The 14,342-nt window shown below is 49.4% G+C and overlaps 2 protein-coding genes and 1 long non-coding RNA gene across 6 annotated transcripts in view; 1 reads left to right on the top strand and 2 right to left on the bottom strand.

Annotated features, from left to right (window-relative positions):
- Positions 1-1,834: 1,834 nt before the first annotated feature.
- LOC121657829 lies at positions 1,835-3,314 on the bottom strand. Its single transcript, XR_006013723.1, has 2 exons — positions 2,705-3,314; positions 1,835-2,303 (listed from the first exon to the last, which is right to left on the bottom strand). It is a non-coding gene; the product is annotated as an uncharacterized LOC121657829 (long non-coding RNA).
- Positions 3,315-5,999: 2,685 nt separating this feature from the next.
- LOC121657771 (sequestosome-1-like) lies at positions 6,000-10,435 on the top strand. Of its 2 annotated transcripts, XM_042013848.1 has the most exons (8): positions 6,000-6,253; positions 6,399-6,494; positions 7,298-7,527; positions 7,648-7,804; positions 8,267-8,356; positions 8,857-9,101; positions 9,321-9,528; positions 10,137-10,435. In XM_042013848.1, exons 1-8 carry the CDS (start codon positions 6,076-6,078, stop codon positions 10,292-10,294), a joined length of 1,362 nt encoding a protein of 453 aa, XP_041869782.1. In that variant the 5' UTR covers positions 6,000-6,075; the 3' UTR covers positions 10,295-10,435. The 2 variants fall into 2 exon arrangements, with proteins under 2 accessions (XP_041869782.1, XP_041869783.1); XM_042013849.1 differs by lacking the exon at positions 8,267-8,356.
- Positions 10,436-10,874: 439 nt separating this feature from the next.
- Positions 10,875-14,342, bottom strand: part of LOC121657772 — a 3,680-nt gene continuing 212 nt past the window's right edge. Inside the window, exons 1-7 of one of the 3 annotated variants that reach the window (XM_042013851.1) lie at positions 14,164-14,342; positions 14,028-14,087; positions 13,795-13,892; positions 12,558-12,627; positions 12,151-12,287; positions 11,820-11,907; positions 10,875-11,583 (exon numbers count right to left, since the gene is read on the bottom strand). The exon at positions 14,164-14,342 is cut by the window's right edge and continues 212 nt beyond it. In XM_042013851.1, the coding sequence (XP_041869785.1) occupies positions 11,014-11,583; positions 11,820-11,907; positions 12,151-12,287; positions 12,558-12,627; positions 13,795-13,892; positions 14,028-14,087; positions 14,164-14,342 (1,202 nt within the window). In that variant the 3' untranslated portion in view covers positions 10,875-11,013. Of the gene's footprint in view, positions 11,584-11,687; positions 11,908-12,150; positions 12,288-12,557; positions 12,628-13,794; positions 13,893-14,027; positions 14,088-14,163 lie in introns of all 3 variants that reach the window. The other 2 variants (XM_042013850.1, XR_006013713.1) reach the window with 2 other exon arrangements.

A 14,342-nucleotide genomic window follows, 5' to 3' on the forward strand; every position in this document is an offset into this window, starting at 1 on the left:
CCCCCACATGGACCCCCAGCAATGGCCCAATCCCTGCACACGTGGGTGCCCCTGGACAGAGGTGTGTGCTCAGCCCCTGTGCACAGGGATGTCCCCACGGGGTGCGCACAGCTGGGGGGTGCAGGATCAGGTCGGGGGCAGCAGTCCCTGGAGTCATGCAGGTATCCTCACTGCCATTACCACAGAAGTGTTTCATCTTGGTTAAGGAAACAGCATCCAATGTTTATTGAGAGTAAATCGAGGCCAGATGAATATCGCAAAAAGAAGCTGCTGCCTGGAAGGATATTATCCCTCTTCCAAAGGACCTGGCAATCAAGGGTTATGACCTCAAGCTCATGCTTGCCTGGGTGAAGGACAGAAGAAATCAGATTAAAAATTTTGCTTCTGTTTTCTTCTGTTAATGGGTCCAGCTTATTTCATTATAGACTGTACAGTGAGGTCAGGCTCCACAGGCATTTATTTGCCTTCATCATCTGAACTTGGTTCTGTGGGTGCGCATGAGGTCAGGCAGCTCAGGTGCCTTGTACGTGGGTACATAATTCCTGAACCAGTGAAAGTTGCCATCTTCCATTCCCCAGAGCTCTTTTAGCAAGTAAATATTTCTCAGACATGTAAATATTGTAGGACTGGCTTCCAGTGATCAAAGTCTGTTGCTTGAAATGTTTGGATCAATTAGGGTGCAATGTACAGCAAGGCATGTGCCCGTGCCAGAGGCAGGAGTGGTGATGCAGGCACTCAGCAATGCTCAGACACCGCCCCAGAGATGTCCCAAGTGGCAGGCAGGGATGAGCTGGGAGCCAGCCACCGTCTGTGGGCACATCTCCTCCCAGCAACACTCCAGCAGACATGGGAATCCTCCTGAAACAGGAAAATCTGGCGAATGGGTCCTCAGGCCTCTGCTCTGTTTCCTTCTGGAAAAGCGAGCGGCTAAGGGAGCCCAGGAGGGTGCGGGGGCTGCCTCCAGGTGCTCTGAGTGCCTCGTTGAGGGCCATGCACATTTATGAGGAAAAGCCCAGGTCGCCCATTTCTGCAGGTTATGGTTTTGTCTAACTGCATCCTTAGAATCTTCTCCAGTTCATGAAATAAACCACATTTTTCAAATCTTGAAATGGCCTCTCCCGGTGATTAGAAGATGCGGGAAGGAAATCGGCAGAGGGAGCCCTTTGGACGGCATCAAAGGTTTCTACCTCCCTCCACTGACAGAAGCCAGGGAGGAGCTACAAGGCCCCGGTACAGATCACTGCTCGCACCGGGCACAACCCCGAGCAGGGAAATCCCTGAGCAGAACTCTCTGGAATGCTGAAAAAACCCCAGGGGCCGGGGCCTGGACCTGTGCATCCTGACCTGGATTTTACAAAGCATTGCCCAAGCAACCATCCCCCTCAGAACATGAGGCAGCAGCAGGTCCCACGTCTCAGGGCAGCCGAGCCCTGCAGCACTTGTCCAGCTCCATGGTGAGCTCCCACATTCCCAGGCTCAGCCTCCAGCCCAGCACACCCTCTGCCAGTGAAGCCTCCACCACAGCAGCAACAGCACTTGCACATCACAGCAAAGACCAGGGGCTCTGTCCCACCCAGCCCACTTGAGTTCTTACCTCAAACCCACGTGTCAAACCCAGGAGCCAACAGAAGGTCCACAGGAATTAATGGCAAAACCCCCCAAGAGGTGGCAGACAAGTAAGAGCTGCTGGTGGGGAAACGTTTTAGTCCATTAAATGGCTATTTATTGGCTGTTTATTTTCAGAGGTGCAAACTGCTCCCACCGCTCGGAATATGTGGTGTGTCTGCAGCGGAAGAGAAAAGAGGAACATTAATAATTTCTCCAAGACAATTAATTAGACTCTTTTCCAAGGATGAAGTTTAATCTAATTTCTGCTGTTATACTTTGTCTTCATAAAAGTCTGAAGAAATTAATGAGCTTTATACCACCCTCTCATGATAAAAACCTTGGGTTCTCTTGGAAAAAATTGCAGTACCTGCCATTTTTCTCTCAGACCTGAAAAGGTCCCTTTTAATCTTGAAGTCCATCCCTCTGCTCCCAGTTTTATCTTTTATTCTGTTTTTAAAGTTTTGAGCAAATTTTGACAAGTTTTGAGAAGTTTTGAGCTTTGGTCCTTTTTCAGATCAAAGATTAAAATGTGAACTGCAGAGACACAAAACTCCAGCAGCAAATAGAGAGAAAAGGTTTTCTTAAGGTGATCTCATGATCTTTGAACAGTTGATGTTGGCAATGTTGAGCGTGCTGCAGAAATGAGGACCTTCCATGGGAAGCACTCCCATAGCAATCCACAGGTCCTGAGGCCACTACAAAAATTAGAAAGAGAAAACATTTATTACACCTAGGTAGAAAATGTAACCCAGATTTATAGCTGATTTTATCTAGTGCTCTAAAGAGCTCAGCTCTGTAGTTTGGCCCATCTTCGGGCTTGGTCCTTCCCAGGCTGCTTTATGCAAGAAACAAAATAATTTCATTTTCTATGTGTTTTATAGGCTGCTGTGTTCAAACATCACCAGGGTTTGTTTCACTGCAGTATAAATGTTTCCAAATCTCCTTAGCCACGAGAGAGGAAGATGACAACAGAGTGCTTTACCTTCAATGTGTTGACATGTTGATGCTTTAATTCAGGGCAAAAGCTACAAGTCAGGTTTTCAAAGCAACACTTGCCCCAAGCAATTTGCGTAGGTTGTAAAAAGCTCTTTCTCACCTTCAGGAACACAAGATCCTTATGGAATTGCATGACACCCCCAGCGTGCTTGTACCTTGTGCCTGCTCTCCACCTATTCTTCTATCTGCTCCTCTGTCTCAGTGAAAAAACTGTCCCAGAGTTTTCTGCCCTTAAAAGTTTCGTGTCACAGCAATGAGAAACGCTGCTGAGCCTGTGTAAACACCTGACATGGCACAGGTAAACTTCAGGAAAGCATAGCCTCAAAAATGAGACAGCAAAAAACTCCCTGCTCGGCTTTCTGCTCTGCCTGTGCCAATGAGGAAGGAGGGTTCTGCTTCCGAGGCATGAACAGTGTTTTCACTGGGCTGGAGGAGGAGGGAAGCGGTCATGGGACCGGGCTGAGTCACCAGCGTCTGACCCGACATGTCTGGAGCATCCTGCACCTCTCCAGAAGCCTCTAGAAGGAGCGTGTAGGATCGCAGTGTGTGGATGGGGCACTTGGTGCAGCCTGGAGAGCTACACATGGTCCCTCCATCACCACACACTGTCCTGCCAGAGCCGGGGGGCACAGGGGCCAAATCCTCCCCTTCTCACCAGGAGTGCTGGGACAGTGATGGGAGCCTCGGGCTGGAGCAATGATTTGGGGGAAAATTTCCTCTGGAAAATCCTCATCAGCCTCTGCTGTGGTTTGCAAGCAAGGAAAAGATTTGACATCCCCCCTCCCCCACCCCACCTTGTTCCCCCCAGGGTTTTTTTACAGCAAACATGCAAAGTTTGGACATAAGGAGTATTTCTGGTGATTGTGCCCTCGGAACAAAAATCTCACCAAATATTTTTAAACATTTCCCAGCAGAAGTGGGTGTAGAGAGAAAGCAGAACACTGAAGGGATGCTAATTGCTCCTTTTTAAGCCTTTCCTCTCTAACTTGAATTTTTAAACTCCAACAGCTTTTTCCCTGTTCCTTTTACTGTTCCTTTGCTACACCCATCTGTGAAGCTGGTTGCTCAGCACCTGGGGCCAACAAGCCACTTTTTGGGCAGGGGTTGCTGTGCTGCTATGGGATTCCTATGGAACCATAAGAAAATATCCACATAGCCACTGCTTCACGCTGAGAATGCCAAAATCCAGATCCACTTACAAACAGAGGGAGAAACTTCTCAAGTGGATCTGGGAATACAGCGCAGCTCCTCGTGTGGCTTCTTCTAGGGGCTGAGGAACCAGCCAGAGGCAGATTCCCGGGCTGGAGAGAATGGGGGAGAGCGAGATCTGAGCTGAGAAAGGGCTTGCTGGGAGGAAATCCCCGACCTCGAGGAGGAGACTCACTGAGTCACCCCTGTCCCGTGATCGGTGAGGTAAGCCAACAACAGACCGGTGAAAGCCTGTTTTCCTTATGTTTTGTAAAAGTGCATGATGTCATACCCAGAAAGCTGAGCGTGACTCAGCATGTCCCACCAGGAGAATTGGATTAAAGTGGACACAGAGGAAAACTCAGATTTGTGATTTTACTTCAGCGCATTGCTTGATAATTATAAATGCAACAATCAATTAGCCTGGAGACAGAACTGACATGAAAAGACACGGCAACCTGAGGACAGCCCCCCTGCCTCAAACACCACTCAAGCACAGGCAGGGGTGGAGAAGGGAATAGGAATTGGTGCTGTCTGGGACAGTGGCAACTTGGAACCTAAGGAATGAATGTGCCGGAGCTGGGTCTCAAAATACGAGTCTCTGGCATTATAGATGAGATCAAAAGTGGCCCTTGGGGTCCTCAGAAACAGGGCATGAGATGAACATGCTGGAGGTGCTGCATGGTGAGGCAGATCCAACACTGGCAGAGTGTCCTGTACTGCATGTCCTGCTTCTGCTGGTGCCACAGCAGATTTTATGGAGAAAAACCATAATCCAACAATGTCAAGTCATCAGCTTTCAGACATAAGGATGCACACAGCAAACAGGCAAAAGGGAAGGTGAGTGCAATACAGGTTTGCTGCCTGCCCAAACCTTTCAATACTTCCTGCTGTAAAAGTCGCTGAATCATTTCCTATATCCATCCTTCATCCGTGCTTCCACCTGAATCTGCTGGTGTTTAAACTTTAACTCACTGCTTTGTGGTAGAAATATTAGCCATGTCATACCTAGAAACTGAATTTTCTAGAAAACATTTTGACTTAAATGGGGCAAACTTTTCCACTGTAAATACTATTTTCCAGGAAAGGGTTGCAATTTCAACATCGCCACACATATGCCAAAAATGTCTCCACATGAAGGGCCAAGTGTTTTAACATATATACTTTAGGTCAAGAAATAAACTACCTTCCCAATGTGGAAATTAAAATGTATGCTTCTCTTGATTACAGATGATAAATCGTGACACAGTTTCTCCTAAGTTCTTAGTATCTTAAACCAAGAAATACAGCACCGAGAGTCAGAGTGGTCAGGTCCTCGGGTGAAAGGAAATTAACACCAACAAGGAACCTAATAATCATTGATCCATCATTATTTAATTATGCTTGGACAGCACAGACGGTGTGTTCTGCCAGCTGAACCCTCCTGTGGCTGGATTAAGAGGCCTGTCAGCTGTATCTGATCTGCAAAAAAATACTGCTGCCAACCAGCTTGGAAAGGCCTCAGCACATCCTCCTGAATGTCAGTTGTGTTTACACCAGTGTCTTTATTTTTAGCCCCCCTTCCAAAACACGGGGTTCGGGGGAGAGTTATTTATTCCTGCCATGCTCGGCACGCAAACCCCTCCGGTGGGTGCTACACGAGCAGGGCTGGCGCGTGGCTCCCCACCTCTGTTCCCCGGCCGAGTTGGCCCTGTTTGCCACGATGGAAGGGACGAGCAGGGCCGGGATGGCCAAGTGCCGCGTTTGCACGTGGCTCGGCGTATCTTGGTGGCCGCTGCCGAACGGTGATGGGACCAGGACAGCCCAGAGCTGCCCCACGGTGCGATTGTTTCCCCACCGGTGTGTCTCGGAGGCCACCCAGAAGGTCCCTATGCCGCACTCACTCCCCGCCGCCCAGGCCCCGCTGGTGCTTTGGCGACCACAACAACCCCGTGCCCCCAGACCCTCCTGGCACTGCCCCGGGGCGCAAACCCGGGCACAGGAGCTGCTCCCGGGGGCCGAGCAGGGCAGGGGGCAGACACGGGCATTTGCACCGCATCCACAGGTTTTCCCGGCTGCAGGAAAACGTGCCTTGAACGCTTTCCCCTCGGCGCTAGATGGGGACGGACCGGGCCCGGGGGCAGCAGGGGCGGAGCCTGGGCAGCAGGGGCGGGGGCTCCCGGGGCGGGGCCTGTGCCGTGGCGCTATAAAAGCGGCCGCCGCGGGATCGCTGTAGCAGCTGCTCGCTCCGCCCTGTCTCTGGTTGTCCCGGCTTTCGGCCGCAATTCCTGCTGCGCCACAGCCATGGCGGCGCTGACGGTGAAAGCCTACCTGCTGGGCAAGGAGGAGACGGCCCGCGAGATCCGCCGCTTCTCCCTGCCGCCGCCCGCCCGCTACCGGGCCATCTACGACCGTGTCGCCGAGCTCTTCCAGGGGCTGCTGCGGGCCGGGCCGCCGCCCGCCTTCCGCATGCACTACAAGGGTGAGCGGGGCAGGGGCTGCGCTGCGGGCCGGGCCCCGGGGGGGTGTCCCGGGGGTGGCAGGTGTCGGGGTGCGGGGTTCTGGGTACCCCGTTACCCCCCGTGACACCCGACCGGGCCCCTCATCCTGCCCTTCGCCATTTACAGATGAGGACGGGGACCTGATCGCTTTTTCCACCGACGAGGAGCTGGAGTTGGCGATGCCGTATGTGCAGGATGGCGTATTCCGTGTTTACATCAAAGGTACGGCCGCGCAGCTCCGGAGGGTTACAGCGGGTCTCGGCTGAGCGCTTCCTGGCAGCGCTCCCAAAACCGGACAAGCCAGCCCCGGCCCTTCCCCGTGCCTCAAGGGCCTGGTGGAAGCTGCGGCCTCTGCGGGGAGGTTAAATAAAGGGCAGTGTAATATGACAGAACATGAATCTTCCCCGATGAGGTGGGATAAACAGACCACAAGTTTCCTCCTTGCCCTATCAGCTGGTCCAGTGCGAGGCTCTGTTGTCATTCTTGTTCCTTGGATACACTAAACTGGCACTGGTATTTTAAATATTCACAACAACGTGTTAGCCTTAATTCCACTCTCCCAGTGCATAGTTGCTTGATAGTACCTTATGTTCAGGTAGATGCTTTCAAAGCTTTATCTGCAGTTCATCTAGTGAGCCACACCTGTTGTCCCTGTTCTCATGTTATGCTTCCTGGCGTTCGCCTTCCTAATTCCTTCTCCAGAAACATTTTGTTCTTGCAGCGCTTGGGAAGGTAGGATGAAAAGCTAGATTAGGTGGTGCAGTACTAATCTAAAATAAGCATGCCAAGAGATATTTAGGGTAAGGCATGCTTGGTTTCAGGGGAAGGTCTCTTTGCAAAACCTCTTTGCACGTGGTTTAAGGTGTCTTACATGAGCTTGGCTTAGATTTGGCAGCCAGTGTAAAAATAAACTGACCTAGTAAGTCAACACTGCTTTGATGGGCTGTTTGTGCTTCCTCTTCTGCCTGGTTTCCAGCCTGTAAATAGTAACCTGTTCTTGATGCAAAGTTTCCTTTTCTTAACAGAGAAAAAGGAGTGCAAGCGGGAGCACCGCTCACAGTGCAGCCAGGAGCCTCCCCGCAACATGGTGCACCCCAATGTCATCTGTGATGGCTGTGAGGGACCCGTGGTGGGGACCAGGTTCAAGTGCAGTGTCTGTCCAGACTATGACCTGTGTAGCACCTGTGAGGGGAAAGGAATCCACAAGGAGCACAACATGGTGATGTTCCAAAGCCCACTGCTTAATCCATTTGAGGTGAGCAAAATCTATGGATGGGAACTGATGAATGGGAGATTACTCAAATTCACATTCTGAGTTTCAGTTGCTCAGAACGTGGTTGTGTGAACAGTGTTACATGAATGTTACCCTTTACAGTGGCTTCCCCGAGGACGCTGGCTCCGTAAAATGCGCCATGGTGTTCCACCCTTCCCGTGGATGCACTGCTGGGGGTATCCTGGGCCTGCAGCTCCCTGCCAGAACTCAGAGCAAGCTGAAGCCACTGCTGCAGCCCCCAATGCACCTGCTGCAGAAGGTAAGAGGTGATGCCCTGGTAGACAAGGTGGTAGTGGTGGAGCCTCAGACTAGCTGAGGTTCTGTAGCACAGGGTAGAGTCTGGGTGGGAAAATAAACACAGGAACTAATCTAATTTGCTTGAAATAATTGGCACAAAGTACGATTACTTTAAGGTGTGCTTGGGTTCATGCAATCAATGAGGATACAGATAAAGTATCTGGAACCAAACCAAGCCAAGCTGTTAGGTCAAGCATGTCACTATTCTACTCCAGATCTGCCTTTCAGCATGGCTAATGAGCCATAACAATGTTAGTGCTGGCTTTCTGTTCCAGGGGTAGCTCAGTTAGTTTTTCTCTGTAGAGCTTTGTTGTGTGATGTATGTGAGCAACAGGAATGAGCACTAAGCTGCTGTGGGGACACACCCTCTGTAGGTGCCCTTTCCGTCTGAGCTTGTGTGTGCTAACAGAAATTGTTTTTCTAGAAGCTTCTACTAACAGCCAGCCTCAGGACCCCAATGTCACCTTCCTAAAGAATGTTGGGGAGAGTGTTGCAGCTTTTCTGAGCCCCCTGGGTAAGTGACTTACAATTTGTTACCAGTCCCTGACACTGGTTTACAGGCCTGTTTAACAGGAGCAGCAGTCAGCTGTTGTGACTGGTCTTGGAACCATCTCCTAAGCCTCAAAGGCTTAATTTAACTTGGATACTAATAATGCCTAGGCTTAGAATGGCCACTTTGAGACAAAGTGAGGAAAGATTTCATAACATGTCAGCACTGTAACTTCAAGTCAGTGGTGACTGGATTTTGCCTGGTTTATGTGGACATAGATATAACTTCTGCTCTGGCCCTTTAAATATATGGCTCTTCTGTGTAGACGAAGATGATGATACGGTGCTTAGCTATTCTTTATTAAAGAAGGCTTTGCATTTTAATTCCTGCATGTTACATGGCAAACTGTAGGATGTGAGAGAAACCTTAAGAGTGTAGAGCAGGAGTTGATCCATTTAGGATCATTTAGGCCTGTGCTTTGGAAAAATCTCTTAAGACTTTGTCCACCTCAAATGCATTTCTAGGTATTGAAGTTGATATCGATGTGGAACACAGAGGAGAGAGAAGCAAAGTGACTCCCACTTCTGCCAACCAAGAGAATACCAATGCTGAGGCAACCAACAGTACTCCAACCCAGAATGTTCAGACCAAAGCAGACTGGAATAATACAGACTCTGCTACACAAGTAAACGTTGTTGCAGAACAGATACAAGACATGGTGATAGATCCTGTGCCCACACAAATGGAAGATGGAAGCTTCCACTCCCAGGTACAGGAACTATGACAGTAATTGAATATCATCACTTAGCATGCATGGTGGGAGTGAATATTAAAATGAGAGCAGATTAAATTATATACAGCACTGTTACAGGTGTAAAAGGTGGTGGGACTTCTTGTGGATGTAATTCTCTGTATTAAAGGCAGACAGGAGTGTGCATCCTGCCTGAAAAGCACTACAGCACCTGGACCTTTTTTCTATCCATTTCAGGAGCACAGTGAGTCCAGCAGTTCATCGGGGGGTGAGGAGGACTGGACCCACTTATCATCCAAAGAAGTGGATCCTTCCACAGGTGAACTGCAGTCTTTGCAAATGCCAGACACAGATGGTCCCAGCTCCCTGGATGTGCCTCGGGATCCTCCCCAGCCAGGACCTACAGGACTGCGAGAAGCTGCTCTCTACCCACACCTCCCCCCAGGTAGGAGAGTATGTGCAGGTTTCATAGCTGAGAGTAGCTCTGGCTTGGGAACGGTCAGCTTGGCCTGACACAAGCAGACTTGTTACAGAGCTCGTAGAAACCAAGGTTGTGTAAGTCAGAGCTAAACCTGTCCCTGACTTGGGCAGGTTTGGTAGCTCTTGTACCCTGTTAGAGGTGATCAGGTGGTTCTTCTCTTGAATGTTGCTAAGTCTTAACCAGATGTCTGACCTTAGGCTAATACACCATTTGAAAAACATGAGATAGGTGCTGTCCTCAGTTGTGTCCTTGCTGTGTACTGCTCAAGAGAGCTGTTTAATGCAGGATGGGGACCAGTACATCCTGTGGCTTTAGGGCAGCACTTTTCTGGTGGGAGCAGTAACAGTATCCAAGGCCCCTTCACTGAGATCAGCAGCACTGAGTCCCACAGCAAGGCCAGCTGAGCCTGACTAAGCGGTTTCCTTAGCTCTGATTATGTATTGTTTATCTCAAACATCTGCACTTGTGGGAGACACAGAAGAGCGTGTCTCCTCACAAAGTGCTACCAGAGCCTTGCCTGGTTTGCCAATAACATGAAATAGCTGAACTCTCAACTATTATTCTCTTCACAGAAGCAGACCCTCGCCTCATTGAGTCCCTGTCCCAGATGCTCTCCATGGGCTTCTCTGATGAGGGTGGATGGCTCACTCGGCTCCTGCAGACCAAGAACTGTGACATTGGGGCAGCACTAGATGCCATCCAGTATTCTAAGCAGCCACCTCACTTGTAGTAACAAAAAGCAATTTTCTAGCTGAAAGCAGATAATGCAGCACAAGCTACTGTGGTTAATCTTTCTTCCTACTCTGGGTTTCTGTCTCATGTTATTCAGTGCTTGTAGAATGGAAGGAAAAATAAATACTACTGCATGTGATGTCTGTGTGAGCATTTCAGTATCACAGCTATGTTATTTACTGGACTAGGCTAAAACCACAAAGCGTATCTGCTAAAGCTAAAACCACAAAAAGGCAGATCTGCCTTTTTGCACATACTTTGATGTGCACTTAGGGCTACACTGAAGAAGAGAAATGCAATCCCTTTGCTGGCTCTGGAGTTTGTTCACAGCTCTGGAAGAAAGGGTTGCTATGGGAGATCGAAACAATGATGTAGTCCAGGGAAACAGAGCTGTAGTTTGTAAGGAGTCAATCACAGAACTTAATTGTACTGGCCAGGAATCCTTAAAGCCTGGAGCTTTCTCTCCCGAAGCTGACGTACTTCCATTCCTGTTTCTAGCTGCTGAGGTTGCTAGACAACACCGTAACCTGAGAGCAACAGTCTCTTCCCCCTCCTTCCCTTCCCCCCAAACACAACCATCAAGCAACTAAACAACTTTAATAGTACAGTTCTCTATGGCTTTGAGTGAAACCACCTTCAGTTCAGAACTGTGCCTCAGTAAACAACATATCAAATGCATTAGAGACAATAAAGGCATGCTCAAGATGCCTGTACTTCTTACAGATCATCATCAAACTCCTCACCTGTGCACAAGAGTTGCTCACAAGAAATGCTGCTCAGCTTTGGCACAAGGTTAGAGTTAGTAAGGGTGTTTGCCCTCCCTGTGCTACCCAAGCAGCACCTTCCTGCAGTGGTCTCTGCACCAGATCCTGCCCTTAGCACCTGGCTCTGAGGTTCTCTGAGCACATCCTCAACTGAGCAACTGCTGCTGGGTGGTCTTGAGGCCAGATCCTCAGTGCTAGCAACACACTTTTTAAATTCAAAACCTCTACCCTGAGGCAGAGTTTGTCCAGCCTGTCCTAAGCACCTCCAAGCCCCACCAGTCACGGTGCTGTCCAGCCCCACACCTCCACTGCCCTCCTGTAGTGCCATGGCCACTGCACCAGCATTTTCACTAGAGTTGTCAGATGATGAGAGAAATTTTCTCCACTTGGATGGTTTGGTACAAGGAGTTGAAGGTTGTGTATTCTCAGGCACTATAGACTCACAGACAGCAGGAACCACACTGCCTCCAGAACCAGCATCCCCATCATGTCCATCAGGCACTGTTACAAAGCATTTCTTGTGCTGTAAGAAGGGAGAGAACTTAGTTATAAATGCAGCACAGAAGCATTAAAGGTGGCATTGGCTTTGTCTGAATAAAACCTTTCAGAGAGAAACCCCCAACATACTTTTTTTCTCCCCAGTCATTCATTGGCTTGCTTGGAGAAGAGCAGAGAAAGCCTCACAGAAATTCAAAATTATGATGATACAGAAGAAGTCAGAAGCATCTTCTGTAGCTAAAGTACCTCAGTGGTTTTAACCTTTTTGGCTTGGTAGACGAGCTGAGAAACTCCCCTTTCTTCTGCAAGCTCTGGAACATCACTGGAGAGGAAGCGCTTCTGGTGTTTCCTGGCCAAGAAAACCATTCATAAAGAGGACAGATTAGATCCACTGTGATTCTTTCCACAGATCACCAGAGAGGTTCATACAATGCATGGCTCTTTATCCCCAAATGCCAAACCCCTACTCAGCTCAGGTCATACACTACAACCTGCACTTAGCTCAGATCTCAGAGATGAGCTGCCTCCCACACCTCCTAATCAAGTGTCACCACTCGGGGGCAGGAATTACAAAACCAAGCTCTCTCTGTACCTTTGTTCTCCCACAGTATTCTTTCTCTGGGAACAGAACTGTTGCCTTTCTAGAGCTGCCTCCTCCTCGTCGTCTTCCTGATCCTCACTCTTCTGGTCCAGATATTTACTCCAGCGACTGCCTTCTGTCCTTCCCTCCTACAACACTGGAGAATTACTAAAACCAGCAAAACATGGGGGTTCTGATATTGTTTCACATGTGCCAAATGCCTCAAATCATGAATCAGTTTAGGACACGTTCCTGTATCATGTTCCCAGGTTCAGTTCTGAGCGAAACGGTTTCTGTGTACATCTCCCTCTGCAGGAGCCTCTGCTTTGACACACCATTTCAGCTGTCTGAACCACATCAAGGGATCACTGGTTTCACTGGGATTCACCCATGACACAATGACTTTGTAGGGATCTTACCTGCTGGACTGAACTGTCCTCACGTTGTGCTGCTCTATTTTTGCTGTCATTTACAGATTCTTCTGCACACCTAAAACAGAGATTTAAACTACTATTTCTAGAACACACTCCTGTCTGTTGATTTATCGGCTTCAACTCACCCAGTCATAGCACAGGGAATTGAAGAGAAAGCATGGATAGGAACGCTGGATAGGAGACATATCAGAAAAAACAGGATCTATGGAATAACTTAGGCCAAATGAATGATTTGCAAGATACATTGCACAAATACTTGATTAAATCTAGTCAGAGGGTAGCCCTCCTTGTTGCTACACAGAGTTGCAAGTTTGATCTAAAGCCACTAGTCATGAAATGACAAATTTTAATTGAGCACAACTAGGGATGTAACAGTGTTTGTTTGGTACAACAGCTTAAACTCACTAATTTTATCCCATGAAAGCAAGCAAAAAGGGAAGTTGTTTCACAATGTTTTGAATTTCACAATTCTTTGAGAATAAAAATAGCAACACTTTTTGATAAAGTGAACAATGAGTTTTCTTCCCCAAGCTTAGCCCTGAAGCACTGTGTAGTCAGAACTAAGTTATGTAACTACCCTTGACTGATCTCTGAAAATAACTTTGCGTAAAAAGGAGGCTGGACCAGTTCAAGACCACGTCCAGATTGGATGATTTATAAGCAGATTCAGGAATGAAATAAACAGGAAGGTGTTACTCAGATTTTCCAGCCCAGCAGGAATTACACTGAAGTGTTTGCACTGAACCAGTCTTTTATCAATAGCAGCACTGATTACTCAACAGATTTACAGTGTGAACCCCTTAAATGCCAACAGTTAGGCAGCAACTTCTTCAAATGGATGTTTTCTGAGGATGTAAACTGTAAAATGGACGCCTCCACAGTCAGCTCATCAAACAGTACTTAAGAAAGACCAAATTTTAAAAAACAACACAACAAACCCAAACCCTATTGCATATGTATTAATGAGTAAAGGCCTTACCAACACATGCTACTGATCACCTAAAGTTACATGAAAGAAATCCTTGTCAAAAGAAACATGCTGGGACACTAAACCTTGCTCCTAATGAGGTGAGGACAAAACTGGCACGGTCAAGGCTTCTCAACAGGCCAGAAAGCCCTCCCGTGACACGCTCAGGTTGGGCAACAGGCACCCAGAGTGTGAAGGTGCACATCAGCTGCAGCACATCGAAAGCAACGAGCAGGTAAAGGTTAAACACTGTACCAAGATGTCCAACCAAGCGCCTCCTCTGCTTCACCCTGCAGCAAGTTCAGCTTCTGGACGTGGCGCCTGCACTCCAGGCCCGAGCCCTGGCCATAGACCTGCAGGGAATGAATGAGCACAAGGCTGAGGGAGCAGCCAGAGGGGCACAGCGCGAGGTGAGGCGGCACCCCAGGTGCCACCGAGGTGCGAACCAGGGCCAGAACACGCGGCTGAGGGTGTGGGGCCGCCCTCACCTTCTGCACGGCCTGCCGCTGGCCGCACACGCTGCAGCTCCACCGCCCGCTGCGCTTGGCCTGGGAGGGCACAGAGGGGTCGGTCAGAGCCCGGAACCCACTGCCCCCGTCCCGCCCCGTCCCGCCCCATCCCCACCTGCTGCCCCTGGAAGCGGCGGCAGCGGCAGCACCGCAGCACCCAGAACCGCTGCGCCATCACCGTCACGTGACCCCGCCAGAGCCGCCAACGCCCCCCAGCGGCGGCACCGGGCAGCGGCACCGGGCAGAGACAGCGGCACCGGGCAGCGACACCGAACAGCGACAGCGGCACCGGGC

Source organism: Corvus kubaryi, unplaced genomic scaffold, assembly GCF_017639235.1.
Source record: "Corvus kubaryi isolate FWS band 111438036 unplaced genomic scaffold, C.kubaryi_AGA036_p1.0 split1-37374, whole genome shotgun sequence".
NCBI classification, from domain to species: domain Eukaryota; kingdom Metazoa; phylum Chordata; class Aves; order Passeriformes; family Corvidae; genus Corvus; species Corvus kubaryi.